Source organism: Macaca fascicularis, chromosome 7 (assembly GCF_037993035.2).
Source record: "Macaca fascicularis isolate 582-1 chromosome 7, T2T-MFA8v1.1".
NCBI lineage: Eukaryota > Metazoa > Chordata > Mammalia > Primates > Cercopithecidae > Macaca > Macaca fascicularis.
The window spans coordinates 18,001,740-18,020,812 of record NC_088381.1 but is presented as its reverse complement, the minus strand read 5'-3'; the positions used below and the strand labels follow the sequence as shown (position 1 = coordinate 18,020,812).

General features: G+C 44.8%; 1 protein-coding gene and 1 pseudogene across 3 annotated transcripts in view; one reads left to right on the top strand and one right to left on the bottom strand.

Moving 5' to 3' along the window:
* Positions 1–19,073, bottom strand: part of RTF1 (RTF1 homolog, Paf1/RNA polymerase II complex component) — a 69,234-nt gene that overhangs the window by 23,949 nt on the left and 26,212 nt on the right. For 2 of the 3 annotated variants that reach the window (XR_012414807.1, XM_005559243.4), the window contains exons 3-4: positions 8,284–8,431; positions 2,813–3,017 (exon numbers count right to left, since the gene is read on the bottom strand). Coding sequence is in view for 2 of the 3 variants with exons in the window: in XM_005559243.4 (XP_005559300.1) it covers positions 2,813–3,017; positions 8,284–8,431 (353 nt within the window). In the remaining variant the exon portion in view is untranslated. The remainder of the gene's footprint in view (positions 1–2,812; positions 3,018–8,283; positions 8,432–19,073) is intronic. The other variant, XM_073995545.1, reaches the window with a different exon arrangement.
* On the top strand, positions 14,881–14,980 carry LOC123574777 (U6 spliceosomal RNA; annotated as a pseudogene).

Here is a 19,073-nt window from a genome sequence, read left to right as displayed (position 1 = left end):
ATTTTTTAAAAGTCACTGAATCAGTCAACTGTCTCATTCACATAAGGTGAAAAACATAAAAACTAAGTTTGAGACAAACCGCCTATTACCCTCGAGCTACTTTGTGATTTTGTCATAGGACTTATTGGCCTTACATGACAACATCTTGCTATGCTTTCCACAGTTCAGACATGCAAATTTTAAACCGTCTGGCAATTCCAGCACAGTTTATTAAGTCCTATTTAATAGTTCCAATATAGGTAAACTTGGAAGCATTCACACTCAAAATAAATGTTGAGGCCGAGCGTGGTGGCTCATGCCTGTAATCCCAGCACTTTGGGAGGCCGAGGCGGGTGGATCACCTGAGGTCAGGAGTTTGAGACCAGCCTGGCCAACATGGTGAAACCCCATCTCTACTAAAAATACAAAAATTAGCCAGGCGTGGTGGCAGGCATCTGTAATCCCAGCTACTTGGGAGGCTGAGGCAGGAAAATCGCTTGAACCCAGGAAGTGGAGGCTGTGCTGAGCCGAGATTGTGCCACTGCACTCCAGTCGGCAACAAGAACGAAAGTCTGTCTAAAAAAAAAACAAAAAACAAAAAACACACACACACAAAAAACAAAAATCAAATGTCTATTGCTTGCTGCTGACCGAAAGCCAAACATTCTTCTCTAGGATAACTCAGCATACTTAATATGGTCTCCAGAAGGGACAAACAAAACTCCCAGATGAAAAGGAACTAACTGCTGCCAAAGAAAATGCTTCTATTTTCCTTTCATGAGATTAAATAGGTAGGATCCTCATTCTGAGGGCTATTTTATTTCCAAGACAAAAGCCAAGTTTATTTTTACCTTGAAATTCTGTTAGGAGATAAGGAAGAACTACTGCCATATTTAAAACTTTTCCATTTAAAATATGGCAAAAGTTGAAAACATTGAAGCAGCTTCTAAATACCAAAAAGCAATTTAACATTTGACTTTTTAAAAAAATACAAAAACTGTGTTAGAGGGTAGTCAGATACCTAACTTGTACATAATGAGGAGAAATTCCAAGTCTTGAATCCTGTGAAGACAGGGCTCCAAAAAAGAATTTGGGGAATTTTTTCAACCTAGGAGCTTGAACAATTTGAAGCCAATTTGTAAAATACAAAGCTTTAAAACACCATTTGTTCATTTAATTTTTATATATCATTTGATGTGTTCCCACATTACTCTCAATCATTACTGTATTCATGTTCTAAAACCAAGGCAACCTTATGATTACCTCAATACTTTTTGCTTAGTAGAAATCAAATCATGTACTGATCTTTATCAAGACAAACAATCTCTGTAATTCCCCTCCCTTTTTCTTGACACAGGGTCTCACTCTGTCACCCAGGCTGAAGTGCAGTGGTGCAATCTCAGCTCATTGCAAACTCCACATTCCGGGCTGAAATGATACTCCTGCTTGACTCAGCCTCCCAAGTACCTGGGACTACAGGCATGGGCCACCATGCCTGACTATTTTTTGTAGGAGACAGGGTTTTGCCGTGTTGCCAAGACTGGTCTTGAATTCCTGGAATCAAGTGATCCACCCACCTCGGCCTCCCAAAGTGCTGGGATTACAGGTGTAAGCCACCGCTCCAGGCCTGCAATTCCCTTTATTATTTTTTTTAAGACGGAGTGTCCCTCTGTCACCTAGGCTGGAGTCCAGTGGTGTAATCTTGGCCCACTGCAACCTCCGCCTCCTGGGTTCAAGTCATTCTCCTGCCTCAGGATCCTGAATAGCTGGGATTACAGGTGCGTGCCACCATGCTCGGCTAATTTTTTGTATTTTTAGTAGAGATGGGTTTCACCATGTTGGCCAGGCTGGTCTCGAACTCCTGACTTCAAGTGATCTACCCGCCTCGGCCTCTCAAAGTGCAGAGATTACAGGTGTGAGCCACCACACTTGGCCTGTAATTCAATTTATTTATTTATTTTTATTTTTGCTTTTTATTGAGACAGAGTCTTGCTTTCACCAAGGCTAGAGTGCAGTGGCACCATCTCAGCTCACTGCAACCACCATCTCCCAGGTTGAAGCAATTTTCCTGCCTCAGCCTCCTGAGTAGCTGGGACTATAGGTGCACACCACCACATCAGGCTAATTTTTTTGTATTTTTAGTAGAGATGGGTTTTCACCATGTTGGCCAGGCTGGTCTAGAACTCCTGACCTCTGGTGATCCATCCACCTTGGCCTCCCCAAGTGTGTAATTCTCTTTAGAATGCTGCCTGTAGTGCTGTGTTACAGAATAGGTAAAATAATAGGAAATGTGAGGCAGGAGAGGATGTGGCCACAGTGTGTTTTATGGTGTCAGATGGTCCCAGGTTTGAAATTCAGTTCTACCACTTACCACCTCAATCACCTCGGGCAAGTTTCTTCATTCATTCGCTCAACAGGTATTTAGTGCATCTCTCTGTGGCCGGTACCCTTGTAGGCACCAGGAGTAGAACGGCGAAAAGGACAAAGTCCCTCCCTTCCTGCAGCTTGCTCTTTAGCTACCTAATGTCTCTAAGCCTCAGCTTCTGCCTCTGTAATACGGTGTTCCAACTTCACAGAGCAGTTGTGAAGATTAAATAATGCACATAAATAATATGAATAAAACCTTCTGAATAACGTACATTAGTAAATAAAGCCAGTGGCACTGAGTAAAGAAATGTGATTGAAATTTAATACATCATTTCCTCTCATCATGTTAACAATCAACTCCAAATGCAGTCTCCATATGTAGGGCAGGTGTGAAGGAGAGGAAGTATGAGAAAAGAGATGAACGGAAAAGGTGGGGGCGGGGGGCACAACGAGGACTCAACCTTACCTTCTTTTCAACACCTCCCTCTTCTCTATGCGATTGAACAGTTCTTGCTCTCTCTCTTTCTCTGTCATCTGTTCCAGACGGGCCCTGTCTTCCTCATCTCCCATGAGGTCTTCTCCATAGCCATCATGGAACTCTTCATCTTCTGAGGAAGAGTCCGAATCTGAACTGGAAGAGGAGCTGTTGCTGTCAGAGTCTGACACTTCACCTGCAACAAAGGCCCAAACACAAGATTACACTGTGCTCCAGCAGACAGGCCACAAGCGGCTCCACAATGTTGACAACATCACCCTTCTTCAGGCTACAGTAAAATAAGTTTGTTATTTTACTTGTTTTCACTTTTTTTTTTGAGATGGAGTTTTGCTCTTATTGCCCAGGCTGGAGTGCAAGTGGCATAATCTCAGCTCACTGCAACCTCCACCTCCCGGGTTCAAGTGATTCTCCTGCCTCAGCCTCCCAAGTAGTAGGGATTACAGGTGTGTGCCACCACACCCGGCTGATTTTCTATTTTTATTGGAGACAGAGTTTCGCCATATTGGTCAGACTGGTCTCGAACTCCTAACCTCAGGTGATCCGCCCACCTCAGCCTCCCAGTGCTGGGATTACAGGCATGAGCCACTGTGCCTGACGTATTTATTATTACTTTTTAAATAGAGTTGGGGGTCTCACTTTGTTGCCCAGGCTGGTCTTGAACTCTTGGGCTCAAGCAGTCCTCCTGTCTTGCCTCCCAAAGTGCTGGGATTACAGGCATGAGCCACCACACCCAGCCCCAACTTATTTATTTTTTTAATTATTATTTTGAGACGGAGTCTCCCTCTGCCCCAGGGTGGAGTGCAGTGGCGTGATCTTGGCTCACTGCAACCTCCACCTCCCGGGTTCAAGCAATTCTCCTGCCTCATCAGCCTCCTGAGTAGCTGGGACTACAGGTGCACACCACCACATCCAGCTAATTTTTGTATTTTTAGTAGAGACGGGGTTTCACCATGTGGGCCAGGATGGTCTCGATCTCTCGACCTTTTGATCCACTCACCGCGACCTCTCAAAGTGCTGGGATTACAGGCGTGAGTCACCATACCCGGCCTATTTATTTTGTTTGAGACAATTTTTGCTCGTCACCCAGGCTAGAGTGCAGCGGCGCAATCTCAGCTCACTGCATTCTCCACCTCCCAGATTCAAGCAATTCTCTTGCCTCAGACTCCCGAGTAGCTCAGGTGCTCAGCTAATTTTTGTATTTTTAGTAGAGATGGGGTTTCACCATGTTGGCCAGGTTGGTCTTGAACTCCTGACCTCAAGTGATCCACTTGCCTCAGCCTCCCAAAGTGCTGGGATTACAGGCGTGAGCCACTGCGCCCGGCCCCCAGGTTTTTTTTTTCTGAGACAGAGTCTCGCTCTGTTGCCCAGGCTGGAGTGCAGTGGTGTGATCTCGGCTCACTGGTTCACGTCATTCTCCTGCCTCAGCCTCCTGAGTAGCTGGGACTATGGGTGCCCACCACCACACCTGGCTCATTTTTTTGTAGTTTTTAAATAGAGACAGGGTTTCACCGTGTTAACCAGGATGGTCTCAATCTCCTGACCTCACGATTTGCCCGCCTTAGCCTCCCAAAGTGCTGGGATTACAGGCGTGAACCACTGCGCCCGGACTTATTTTTTTTTTTTTTTGAGACGGAGTTTCACTCTTGTTGCCTAGGCTGATTTCAGTCACTGAAATCTCCACCTCCTGGGTTCAAGCAATTCTCCTGCCTCAACCTCCCAAGTAGCAGGGACTACAGGCACATACCACCATGCCTGGCTAATTTTTCTATTTTTAGTAAAGATGAGGTTTCACCATGTTGGTCCGGCTGGTCTCGAACTCCTGACCTCAGATGATCCACCTATCTTGGCCTCCCAAAGTGCTGGGATTACAGGTGTGAGCCACCACACCTGGCCTGATTACATGGATAAGTTCTTTAGTGGTGATTTCTGAGATTTTGGTGTACCTATCACCCAAGCAGTGCATACTGTGCCCAATATTTAGTCTTTTATCCCTCACTCCCTCCCTAAGTCCCCAACGTCCATTATATCATTCTGTTTTTTTTTTTTTTTGGAGACAGAGTCTCACTCTATCGCCTGATCTCGGCTCACTGCAACCTCCTCTTCAAGCGATTCTCGTGGCTCAGCCTCCTACTGAGTAGCTGGGACCACAGGAGCATACCACCATTCCTGGCTAATTTTTGTATTTTTAGCAGAGATGGGGTCTCACCATGTTGGCCAGGTTTGTCTCAAACTCCTGACCTCAAGTGATCCACCTGCCTTGGCTTCCCAAAGTGCTGGGACTACAGGTGTGAGCCACCACACCTGGCCCCATTATACCATTCTATGCTTTTGCATCCTGATGGCTTAAACACCACTTATACATGAGAACATACAATATTTGGTTTTCCGTTCCTAAGTTACTTAGAAAAATGGCCTCCAGCTCCAATAAGTTGCTGCAAAGGCCATCATTTCATTCCGTTTTATGGCTGAGTAATATTCTATGGCATACATACACATTTTGGTTTTTTTTTTTTTTTGAGACAGAGTCCCGCTCTGTCGGCAGACTAGAATGCAGTCGCGTGATCTCGGCTCACTGCAACCTCCAACTCCCTGGTTCAAGCGATTCTCCTGCCTCAGCCTCCCAAGTATTAGAGATTACAGGTATGCACCACCACACTCAGCTAATTTTTGCATTTTTAGTAGAGACGGGGTTTCACCATGTTGGCCAGGATGGTCTCGATCTCTTGACCTTGTGATCTACCTGCCTCGGCCTCCCAAAGTGCTAGGATTACAGGTGTGAGCCACCACGCCCGGCCGGCATACATACACATTTTCTTTATCCACTTGTTGGTACACTGAACTTTTGAAGAGTATAAGCCCAAAAAAATTGTCTAGTAGAATTTCGTAAGGTGGTGATGAAAATTTTGTCTATCTGAACAGCAGCCACCACATATGGGTATTCACAAACTCAAATGTGGCTAGTGCAAATGAACACTAAATTTTAAACATAATTTTTAGTTAATTTAAGTTGAAATAGCAACAGTTATCAAATGTCCATTTCATTGGGTTTGGTTGATTTGTTAAGAAACAATTCAGGTTATGAATTTTTGGCAAGAATACTCCATAAGTGATTGTGTCCTTTTCAATGTATCACATCAGGAAGCCCTAACATTGTTTGTCCCATTATTTTAATTTAGATTACTCGGTAAAGGTGGCGTCTCGCAGATTTTCCCTTTGTAAAGGCACCTTTTCCTCTTTACATAATAGTATGTATAGGGAGAAGGTTTAAGACTATAAAATTTTGTTTTCTGGCCGGGCACAGTGGCTCACACCTGTAATCCTGGCACTTGGGGAGGCTGAGGCAGGCGGATCACGAGGTCAGGAGATTGAGACCATCCTGACTAACACGGTGAAACCCTGTCTCTATTAAAAATACAAAAAAATTAGCCGGGCATGGTGGCGGGCACCTGTAGTCCCAGTTACTCGGGAGGCTGAGGCAGGAGAATGTTGTGAACCCGGGAGGCGGAACGTGCAGTGAGCCAAGATTGCGCCACTGCACTCCAGCCTGGGCAACAGAGCGAGACTCAGTCTCAAAAAAAAATAAATAAATAAACAAATAAAAATAAAATAAAATTTTGTTTTCCAACAAACTCTCACCCAGTGGTTTTAACAATCATTGAAGATTCTTGAGTAAATCAACTTTATCACTATGATTGAAAAGTAGTGATTTTTCTAACCCTATAATTTCTTTTTCATTTATTAGCTGGCATTAAAAAAAAAAAATTTATGGCTAGGTGTGGCGGCTCACGCCTGTAATCCCAGCACTTTGGGAGGACAAGGTGGGTAGATCACCTGAGGTCACGAGTTCAAGACCAGCCCGGCCAACATGGTGAAACCCCATCTCTACTAAAAATACAAAAAATTAGCTAAGTGTGCTGGCGGGCATCTGTTATCCCAGCTACTTGAGGCAGGAGAATCACTTGAACCCCGGGAGACAGAGGTCACAGTGAGCCAAGATCGCACCATTGCACTCCAGCCTGGGTGACAAGAGCGAAACTCTGTCTCGAAAATAAATTTATTTATTTATTTATTTATTTATTTATTTTTTTTTTTTTTTGAGACGGAGTCTGGCTCTGTCGCCCGGGCTAGAGTGCAGTGGCCGGATCTCAGCTCACTGCAAGCTCCGCCCCCCGGGTTTACGCCATTCTCCTGCCTCAGCCTCCCGAGTAGCTAGGACTACAGGCGCCCGCCGCCTCACCCGGCTAGTTTTTTGTATTTTTTAGTAGAGACGGGGTTTCACCGTGTTCGCCAGGATGGTCTCGATCTCCTGACCTCGTGATCCGCCCGTCTCGGCCTCCCAAAGTGCTGGGATTACAGGCTTGAGCCACCGCGCCCGGCCGAAAATAAATTTAAAAAATAAAAAAAAATTTTAATGAATCATTAGAAATTGATTAGTGAATTTCTAATAACAGTGGATCTTAATAGGACAAATGTTGACATGGAAAAACTATGTGAGTACAATGAGTATTGAGCTAAGTCAGCAATTTAACAGGAAATGTACTTGACTCAATTTGAGCTAACATTCATAGGCATGTGCTCAAAACCAGGTTAGGCCAATTTTATAAAGTCAGCTTGTATGTAAACATTATTTTTAAAAATGTTTTTAACATTTTTATAATTTACAGGTTATCATTCTAGTCCTGGAACAAGTTCACTTTTATTTTCTCTCCCAGTGTCCTTGCATTTTTCTTTTCTTTTTTTCCTACTTTTTTTGTTGTTGTTGAGACAGGGTCTTGCTCTGTCACTTAGGCTGGGGTGCAGTGGTATGACCATAGCTCACAGTAACCTCGAATTCCTGGGCTCAAGCAATCCTCCCACCTCAGCCTCCTGAGTAGTTGGGACCTCAGGTCATACCATAACACCCAGCTAATTTTTAATATTTTTTTTGGAGAGATGGGATCTCACTATGTTACCCAGGCTGGTCCTGAACTCCTGGGCTCAAGCAATCCTCCCACCTTGGCCTCCCAAAGTGTTGAGATTACAAATATGAGCCACTGCACCTGGCCCAAGTTCACTTTTCAAACTAGTGTTTAAAAATTCTGGAATTGGCTTCCAGAAAAGGAACATTTCCTACTGAGATTTCCCTCCTCAGTCAGACTATGCATAAGCAAGAAAAAAAGGGGAGGGAAAGGCACTCAGGGTATTCAAGACTAATGCAGGAATCCTTGCGGGTTCCAGGGATAGGTTTCAGGAGTCTCACCAACCTTTGGAATTACATGCATTTTTATTGCTTCATTCAGATTCTCAAAGCATCCATGACCATGGAAAAAGTTAAGAACCACTGCTCTAAAGAAGAGGTCATGCTGAATGCTGGTACCCCCCTTCCTCCCCACTTCTGACTTGGCACCTTCAAGCTGACAAGAGTGGGAGTTGACCTTCCAGGTCTAGGCTGCTCAGCTCACCTTCCTCAGGGGCTGAGCTCTCAGCTGAACTGTCTTTGTCTGAACTGCCTGAGGAGGCAGTTTTGTTGGCCTGTTTCTTCATGGTTCCTTTCTTCTCTATTTTTCTGGCTTTTCCTTTCTTCTTATTTTTATTGCTCCCAAATGTCCACTATAAGGAGAAAAGAAAAAGGAAGACTGAAATAGGAATAGGGACTTTATTGGGAAAAGCTGGAAGACTCAAGAGTTAAGAGTCTCTGGCATTCATCTTTGAATCCAAAACAAATACACTTCATATGAAAAAAAATACAGATTTTTGGGGGAAAAAAAAATTTTTTTTTGAAACAGGGTCTCACTCTGTTGCCCAGGCTGGAGTGCAGTGGCACAATCTTGGTTCACTGCAACCTCTGATTCCCAGGCTCAAGCCATCCTCCCACTTTGGCCTCTGGAGTAGTTGGGACTATAGATGTGCCCTACCACGCCCAGTTAATTTTTGTATTTTTTGTAGAGACGGGGTTTCACTATGTTGCCCAGGCTGGTCTTGAACTCCTGAGCTCAGACAATCCTCCTGTCTCGGCCTCCCAAAATGCTGGGATTACAGATATGAGCCACTGCGCCCAGCATAAATTTTTGTTTTTGAGACAAAGTCTCACTCTGTCACCCAGGCTAGAGTGCAGTGGCGCCATCTCGGGCTCACGGTAGCCTTGACCTCCCAGGATCAAGCTATCCTCCTGCCTCAGCCTCCCAAGTAGTTGGGACCATAGGCGTGTACCACCACATCCGGCTAATCTTTGTATTTTTTGTAGAGACGGGGTTTCACTACATTGCCCAGGCTGGTCTTAAACTCCAGAGCTCAAGCAATTCACCTGCCTTGGCCTCCCAAAGTGTTAGGATTACAGGTGTGAGCCACTGTGCCTGGCCCCAGCCTAGATTTTTGAAAACTTGCTTAAAACTTTAGAACTTCTGGTCTGGAATTTCTTAGAAACAGGAAAAAAGTTACACAATAAACATATAATTTAATTATTATTTTTTCTTTTATTTTCAGACAGGTTCTTGCTACGTTGCCTAGGCTGGCCTTGAACTCCTGAGCTCAAGTGATCCTCTCACCTGAACCTCCTAAGTAGCTGGAACTACAGGTGCGCATCAGTGCACCCAGCTCATGGATGTTTTATTGCCAATAGAAAATAGAAAAGATATCAACTTTATGGCAAGTCAAAAAAACAGCTTCTGATGTTTTATGTGGCAGAGATGGCAGTAATCGTTAATGGTTGATATGTCTGGGTTTCAGTACGGAGAATGGTTTAGTTTCAGGGTGGGTCTCAGGAAGGCAGGGAATGTAGCCTGTGCCCAGGAGAAAACTGCAGAAAGCACAGAAAGAAAGGATGAAGGCCATTCTTTGGCATGAATGGCAGCACTGGCACTAACTCCAAAGAGGCAGAAAGTAATGTACATCATTAAATATATGTGAATATACTTTTAAAAACAGTGGCATATATTACACAATAACATGACATTTAAACTGGATCATAAACAGGAAATCCCAGATACCTAAACATAAGGAACCTGTAATGTGCACTGTCAAACAGGCAGGCAATACAGTTAACTACCTCAAGACCAAAAAGCTATCTTCATCAAGCACTTTAAGTTGAAAGGCCATAGAACCACTTTACAAATTTGCAGACTATTTAGTTACATTAAACCATATCTCCTTTAATATCTAACTTGCCAACTTAAAATGATTTTAGGTGAAAAATACTTTACTCAGAAACTTTATTCTAATTACCATAAAGAATAATCATCTTTTGATTATCACAGACAGAATATTAAGTCTGGCATTAACATAATATTTCTACATCTAATATCCAACAAAGGCACGAAGTCTTTGTTCCTTCTGTAACAGGATGAAAAATTAACCTCCTATTTTCACAATAGGTAATAGAAGTAAATTATTTTGGTCTTTTTTTGAGGGGGTGGGGTTGGGTAGAGGTGTAGTTCTGAAGATGTTTCCAACTTAGAAATTTTCCATATGAGCTATTCTTAAGAACAGTCTGCTAGTTTACCGTCACAAAACATTGTAAAAGGGTGCTATTTTAAATCTTTTTTGTTGTTTCTGAGCCAGCGTCTCGTTTGTCACCCAGGCTGGAGTGCAGGGCAGCAGGTTCATAGCTCACTGCAGCCTCCACCTCCCAGGTTCAAGTGATCCTCCTACCTCAGCCTCCTGAGTAGCTGGGACTATAGGTGTGCACCATCACGCCAAGCTAATTTTTAAATTTTTTTGTAGAGACAGGGTCTTGCTATGTCACTCAGGCTGGTCTCAGACTCCTAGACTCATACAATCCTCCAGCCTTGGCCTCCCAAAGTGCTGGGATTATAGGCACAAGCCACCTTGCATAGCCCTAATGCTTCCCTTTTAAGTCTGAGTTTTCAACCATTTCACATTTTCATCATTTCAAGGAAGATAATTTTTTTCTTTTTTTGAGACAAGAGTCTCGCTCTGTCGCCCAGGCTGGAGTGCAGTGGTGTGATCTCGGCTCACTGCAAGCTCCACCTCCTGGGTTCATGCCATTCTCCTGCCTCAGCGTCCTGAGTAGCTGGGACTACAGGCACCTGCCACCGCACCCAGCTAATTTTTTTTTTTTTTTGTATTTTTAGTAGAGACAGGGTTTCACCGTGTTAGCCAGGATGGTTTCGATCTCCTGACCACGTGGTTCACCTGCTTCGGCCTCCTAGAGTGCTGGGATTACAGGCAGGAGCCATTGTGCCTGGCCAGGAAGACAATTTTAAAGCCAGTTTGAAACAACCTACAGAAGGCCAAAGTGTTCACTTTCTTAGTTAACTGAGCTAAAATATATCGACTTTTTTTTTTTTTTTTTAAATGGAGTCTCGCTCTGTCACCCAGGGTGGAGTGCAGTGGTATGATCCTGGCTCACTGCAACCTCTGCCTCCTGGGTTCAAGCGATTCTCCTGCCTCAGCCTCCCAAGTAGCTGGGATTACAGGTGCCTGCCACAATGCCTGGCTAATTTTTGTATTTTTAGTGGAGATGGGGTTTCGCCATGTTGGCCAGGCTGGTCTCAAACTCCTGACCTCAAACGATCCGCCCACCTCTGCCTCCCAAAGTGCAGGGACTACAGGCTTGAGTCACCACGCCCGGCCTAATATACCAACTTTCTATGCTGACAATGAAGATATTACTGGAGTAAATAATATATAAAACATCTTTTACACTGGCTCTTGTTATAAAAAAATTACACAACTATATGCATAATAGATATTCTCAACATTTATTGGTTGGTTTTGAAAACAGGCATGAGCGACCTTTTCCAAACACTGTCTTGGCCCTTTCTACTTCTACCCAATGGGAATATGAAGAGGTTGAGAGCATAAAGGTTGGGCTGTCAGGGTCACATGTGTGTCAGAGGGACTAGGTCTATTTTTGCCTACAGATTTGGGTTTGTCACATGGAAGAGAGTCAAATTCTGCATTCCTCGGGGGGACAAAAGTGTTTATGAGAGCAAAATGACCTGAAGTCATACAGGTGAATCCAACTCAGCAGGTGCTAGGAAGCCACGGCTTTCTTAACCCTCTCCCTCTATCTGCTTCAATCTGCCTCAACCTAAGCTTAGCAACTGTCATTCATTCATAGTCTATAATGTTTGTCCCTTGTGGGGCAGTGAGAAGATAAGAGTAAACTAGAAGAAAATAAAAATGCTTTGAGGCCGGGCGTGGTGGCTCAAGCCTGTAATGCCAGCACTTTGGGAGGCCGAGATGGGCAGATCACGAGGTCAGGAGATCGAGACCATCCTGCCTAACACGGTGAAACCCCGTCTCTACTAAAAAATACAAAAAACTAGCCGGGTGTGGTGGTGGGCGCCTGTAGTCCTAGCTACTCGGGAGGCTGAGGCAGGAGAATGGCGTGAACCCGGAGGCGGAGCTTGCACTGAACTGAGATCCGGCCACTGCACTCCAGCCTAAGTGACAGAGCGAGACTCTGTCTCAAAAAAAAAAAAAAAAAAAAAGCCGGGCGCGGTGGCTCACGCCTGTAATCCCAGCACTTTGGGAGGCCGAGGCGGGCGGATCACAAGGTCAGGAGATCGAGACCACGGTGAAACCCCGTCTCTACTAAAAATACAAAAAATTAGCCAGGCGCGGTTGTGGGCGCCTGTAGTCCCAGCTACTCGGGAGGCTGAGGCAGGAGAATGGCGTGAACCCGGGAGGCGGAGCTTGCAGTGAGCCGAGATCGCGCCACTGCACTCCAGCCTGGGCAACAGAGCGAGACTCCGTCTCAAAAAAAAAAAAAAAAAATGCTTTGAGTGAAAAGGAGCCTTCTTAACTAAACCTGAAAGTGAGAAGGGAACATCGTGTTTTTCTTCCAACAACAAAGCTGCCTTACCTCCCATGAGGCTGACTCAGCCAGGTCTAGAACACCAAAGGAAATACGTTACAAGGTTTTGGGGGCATTACAATAATGTGGGTGAGTTTACTTTTAAACTTAAAATTTCTTTTTTTTTTTTGAGACAGAGTTTTGCTCGTTGCCCAGGCTGGAGTGCAAAGGCCCGATCTCGGCTCACTGCAACCTCCGCCTACTGGGTTAAAGTGATTCTCCTGCCTCAGCCTCCTGAGTAGCTGGGATTACAGGCATGCGCCACCACGCCTGGCTAATTTTGTATTTTTAGTAAAGACGGGGTTTCTTCATGTTGGTCAGGCTGGTTTCAAACCCCTGACCTCAGGCTGGACCTTGGACTCCCAATCCACCTGCCTTGGCCTCCCAAGGTGCTGGGATTACAGGTATGGGCCACCACGCCTGGCCTAAAATTTCTTATATATATGTTACAGTACTGAGAAGTTGTAGTGCCACTACTTGTATATTTACTTTGTATTTTATTTCATTTTATTTTTTATTTTTGAGACTGGGTCTTGCTCTGTTGACCAGGCTGGAATGCAGCGGCATGATCATAGCTCACTGCAGCCTTGAACTACTGGGCTCAAGAGATTCTCTCATCTCAGCCTTCTAGGCAGCTGAGATTACAGGTGCATGCCACCATACCTGGATAATTTGTTAACTTTTTGTAGAGAGGAGAGCTCACTATCTTACCAACGCTAGTCTCAAACTCCTAAGCTCAAGCAATTCTACCACCTCAGTCTCCCAAAGTTCTGGGATTACAGGCATGAGCCATTGCACCCAGCCTGTATTTTATTTTTAATAAACCTTTAAAATCTAATTTTAATAATAACAAATGTTCATTATATTAGGCCTTAAAAATATAGAAAAGTTGTTTGCTTTTTATTTTCTTTTCATTTTTGTGATGAGGTCTCACTATGTTGCCCAGGCTGTACTCAAACTCCTGGGCTCAAGTGATATTCCCACCTCAACCTCCTGAGTAGCTATTACTACAGAAACACACCACTGTGCACAACCAGAAAAGAATTTGTAAAGTTGGAAAAAAAAAAAAAAAATCACCAGGCCGAGTGTGGCGGCTCACACCTACAATCCCAGCACTCTGGGAGGCCAATGTGGGAGGATCACTTGAACACAGGAGTTGGAGACCAGCCTGTGAAACATAGCAAGACCCCAACTCTATTTAAGGATATATATTTTTTAATTTAGAAAATCACCTGCTGGCCAGGCGCGGTGGCTCACGCCTGTAATCCCAACACTTTGGTGGGTCGAGATGGGGGGATCACGAGGTCAGGAGATCGAGACCATCCTGGCTAACACGGTGAAACTCTGTCTCTACTAAAAGTACAAAAAATTAGCCAGGCATGGTGGCAGGCGCCTGTAGTCCCAGCTACTCAGGAGGCTGAGGCAAGAGAATGGCGTGAACCTGGGAGGCACAGCTTGCAGTGCGCCAAGATTGCGCCACTGCACTCTAGCCTGGGCGACAGAGCGAGACTCCGTCTCAAAAAACAAAAAAAATGACCTGCTGCTGGCCGGGCGCGGTGGCTCACACCTGTAATCCCAGCACTCTGGGAGGCCAAGGCAGGCAGATCACGAGGTCAGGAGACCTAGACCATCCTGGCTAACACGGTGAAACCCCGTCTCTACTAAACATGCAAAAACATTAGCCGGGTGTGGTGGCGGGCACCTGTAGTCCCAGCTACTCGGGAGCTGAGGCAGGAGAATGGCATGAACCCGGGAGAAGGAGCTTGCAGTGAGCCGAGATCGCGCCACTGCACTCCAGCCTGGGTGACACAGGCGAGACTCCGTCTCAAAAAAAAAAAAAAAAAAAAAAAAATCACTTGCTGCTATAACAGGGACAAAAAAATAAAATAAAAATAAAATAAGCTGGACACAGTGGCTCACGCCTGAAATCCTAGCACTTTGGGAGGCCGAGGCAGGATGATTGCTTGAGCTCAGGGTTCAAGACTAGCCTGGGCAACATGGCGAAACTCAGTCTCTACAAAAAATACAAAAATTAGCGGGACATGGTGGTGAACACTTACAGCCCCAGCTACTCAGGAGGTTAAGGTAGGAGAATGGCTTGAACCCAGGAGGTCCAGGGTGCAGTGAGCCAAGATCACGACACTGCACTCCAGTCTGGGTGACAGAGTGACAGCCTGTCTCAAATAAATAAATTAGTTAATTTAATTAAATATAAAAAATTAATTAAAAAAAATTACCTGTGCTTGCTTCAGCAGCACATATCTAAAATTAGAATACAGAGATTAGCCTGACCCCTGTGCAAAGATGACATGCAAATTTGTGAAACATTCCCTATTTTTTGTTTTGTTTTGTTTTTCAAGAGGGAGAATCACTCTGTCACCCAAGCTGGAGTGCAGTGGCGTGATCTAGGCTCACTGCAACCTCCGCCCCTCCTGGGTTCAAGTGATTCTCCTGCCTCAGCCTCCCGAGTAGCTGGGACTGTAGGTGACTGCCCCCACACCCAGCTAATTTTTGTATTTTCAGTAGAGACAGGGTTAGTAGAGCCACCACACCCGGGTGAAAATGAGAATTGCTGTGAGTCGGTTCTCTCACCATATTGATCAGGCTGGTCTCAAACTCCTGACCTCAGGGGGTCTGCCTGCCTCGGCCTCCCAAAGGGCTGAGACTACAGGCATGAGCTACCGTACCCAGTCAATATTTCCTATTTTTTTTTAATTTGATTTTAAAAAAAATCACCTGTATTGCCACCACTCAAAGATAAATGATCACTTAAAATCTGGAAACCGGCCGGGCGCGGTGGCTCAAGCCTGTAATCCCAGCACTTTGGGAGGCCGAGACGGGCGGATCACAAGGTCAGGAGATCGAGACCATCCTGGCTAACACGGCGAAACCCCGTCTCTACTAAAAACACAAAAAATTAGCCGGGCGAGGTGGCGGCGCCTGTGGTCCCAGCTACTCGGGAGGCTGAGGCAGGAGAATGGCGGGAACCCGGGAGGCAGAGCTTGCAGTGAGCTGAGATCTGGCCACTGCACTCCAGCCTGGGCGACAGAGCGAGACTCCGTCTAAAAAAAAAATTTAAAAAAAAAAAAAAAAATCTGGAAACCAGTCTCATCATTATTCATTTAATCCAGGGAAAGAGACTCAAATAGGTCCCAATAATCTCCCAAAGATTTTTTTCTTGGAGAATAGATCACATTTACTCCTATAAACCATAGATTCCTGAACGCTTTTTTGCCTAAGCACATACTTAAAATATTTGCTCTATACCTCTTCTCCCAATAACAGAGTCTAAGCAGAATTGATATGGAAATATCTTAATCCAGCTGTTAGTCCAGAGATGGCTCACTCATCCCTGCAAAAGTCTTATTCACCTGATTCTGACACAGAGGGAAAATGAATGACTTCACCAGGGTGTAGTAGTAAATGGGATCTAAAGAATAAAGCAGAGAATTAAAGGGATGTTCTTATACTTTCCCCATCCAGGAGGAAGTAGAGGAAATGACCTGGCACTTCTTAATCCGTTTTGAGAACTATGGGTCTACTGAAAGGTAAGCTCTGTTATAACCTTCAAAGTGCCCTCAAATGCACCAAACATAGGCGAAGAATGAGAAAAGGAACACCCACTGGTCTGCATCTGAACCAAGTACAGAGGCCAGAGGATCTCCCAATGACCACTGCTCAAAAACCATCTGGGTAAAGGAAAGGATCCATTGTCAGGACTCTTGTACACACTCACATCCTGCTTTCCTAGGTGTACATGTATGCAACCCCACAGAACACCAGAAAAGTATTTTGTAAATATGCAATGAAGAAAACTTAAAAAGAGACTGGATGGAATATGTTTTCTTCCCAATAATAGAGATTGGCAGTTTGACTCTCACTGATGTAACAGATATTCTAATGGGCAACAACTACCTAGTGAAACAAGGAAGGTGAGTACTATATTCCCACATGTCACGCTGAGTGTGTATAGAATGTTATAAGCAGGTCCTCATTCTGTGAAGCAACTGTCCTTCTGGGCACTCAGTTGAAAGATGGGAAGAAACACAAGGCAGGGACTGGCCGCACTGAACTGGCGGCGTTGAGATGCTGAGTACTTTGAGCATGATGAAGGCAGGAAAGTAAAGACACTTCAAGACTTCGGAGAGCAAATTCTCTCTAACAGGTAAGGAATACCCACATTCCTAGGTCTCAGGACCCAGCACAGAAACCATTCCAACCCGGTGACTCTGAACTGCATTTACAAGTGAAATAAAATACCTCTCAGTAAGTAGGGTTCAAGAATAACAGCTGGGACTGGGTGTGGTGACTCATGCCTGTAATCCCAACGCTTTGGGAGACTGAGGCAGGTAGATTACTTGAAGTCAGGAGTTCAAGACCAGCCTGGCCAACATGGTGAAATCCTGACTCTACTAAAAATACAAAAATTAGCTGGGCCTGGTGGCGGGTACCTATAATCCGAGTTACTCAGGAGGCTGAGGCAGGAGAATCGCTTGAACCTGGGAGGTGGAGGTTGCAGTGAGCCAAGATTGCACCACTGCACCCCAGCCTGGGAGACAGAGGGAGACTGTCTCCAAAAAAAAAAAAAAAGAGTAACAGCTGGGCTAGTGACAAACTACACTGGGATGAGGGTCTAAAGAACTGGGATAGAGCCAAGCCTCTAACCAGAGAGGGTTTCCTCATCTATAAAGCAGGAATAATAACACTGCCTTGACCACCTACCAGGGTAGTGTGAGACTAAAACGAGAGAAGAAGAAGAGTTTTAGAGCACACTAGAAACCAGGAAGTTCTACACACATGTGAGGTACTATTTTATGAAAAGAAAATATATATATATTTTTTGAGACAGAGTCTCGCTCTGTTGTCCAGGCTGGAGTGCAGTAGCACAATCTCGGCTCACTGCAACCTCTAACTCCTGATTTCAAGCGATTCTCCTGCCTCAGCCTCCTGAGTAGCTGGGACTACAGGCGCCCGCCACCATGCCTGGCTAATTTTTTGTATTTTTAGTAGAGACAGGGTTTCACTGTGTTAGCCAGGATGGTCTCTATCTCCTGACCTCGTGATCAGCCCGCCTCAGCCTCCCAAAGTGTTGGGATTACAGGCGTGAGCCACCGCGCCCGGCCGAAAATGAGAATTTCTGTGAGTCTGTTCTTTCATCTGTGGGGAAAAAAAGTTCAGATGATCTCTAAGATCCTCTAACATTGTAGGTTTCCATATGAACTGAATGTTATTCTGAGTCAAAGTAATTGTAAGAAAGGTTCTATAGTCATTACTCTAGATGCTGACAATGGCCACAGGAGAGATGTGTTTGAGAGGGCACAGTTCCTAATTTAGGTGTTTTTTACTGAAAATAAAAAAAGAGTCAGAGGAAGCTGGGTGGGGTGGCTCACACCTGTGCTGGGACCAGCACTTTGGGAGGCCGAGGCGGGCAGATCACTTGAGGCCAGGAGTTCAAGACCAGCCTGGCCAACACAGTGAAATCCTGTCTCTACTAAAAATACAAAAAATTAGCTGGGCATGGTAGCATGCGCGGGTAATCCCAGCTACTCAGAAGACAGAAAAGCACAGGAATTGCCTGAACCCAAGAGGCAGATGTTGCAGTGAGCGGACATTGAGCCACCACACTCCAGTCTTCTTGACAGAGCAAGACTCTGTTTCCAAAAAGAAAAAAAAAAAAAAAAAAAAAAAATGGGGTCAGAGGAGTTGAAGAGTAAATGCAAATTTTTAAAATCCCAAGTGACAGGAGGCAGTAAATCCAATTTAATGTCAGCCTGAAGACATGAAGAATAACTTAGCTTTCTTTTCCTTTCTACTGTGTAATTAATCAGACAAAGTACAAAAGACACTATTGTATTTCATCATCAAGCAATCACATACATTCAACTAGAAAGCATAAAGAATCCTTGCACTCAATCACAAAAACTTGTAGTCTAGTTATGAAGACAAAAGCACAAGCAAAACAGAAATGATACCAAAAAATGCACAAAATAATTAATACTACATTACATTGTTAGGTTGGGAGTGTCAGAATTTCTTGTAAATACATGTGAGCAATTAAACTAGTCCATGAAAATCACCTTATCCCAAATTCTTGCAATGAGATCTTAATGGTGTCTAGAAAGATGAGGAGTTACTGTCTGCTTGTCTACATAGTTAAGAACCAATGTGTAAAAAATAAAGCTTATGAGGCCAGGCGTGGTGGCTCACATCTGTAATTCCAGCATTTTGGGAGGCCAAGGTGGGTGGATCACAAGGTCAGGGGGTCGAGACCATCCTGGCTAACACAGTGGAACCCCGTCTCTACTAAAAATACAAAAAAAAAATTAGCCAGGCGTGGTGGCAGGCACCTGTAGTCCCAGCTACTTGGGAGGCTGAGGCAGGAGAATGGCATGGACCTCGGAGGCAGAGCTTGCAGTGAGCCAAGATCGCGCC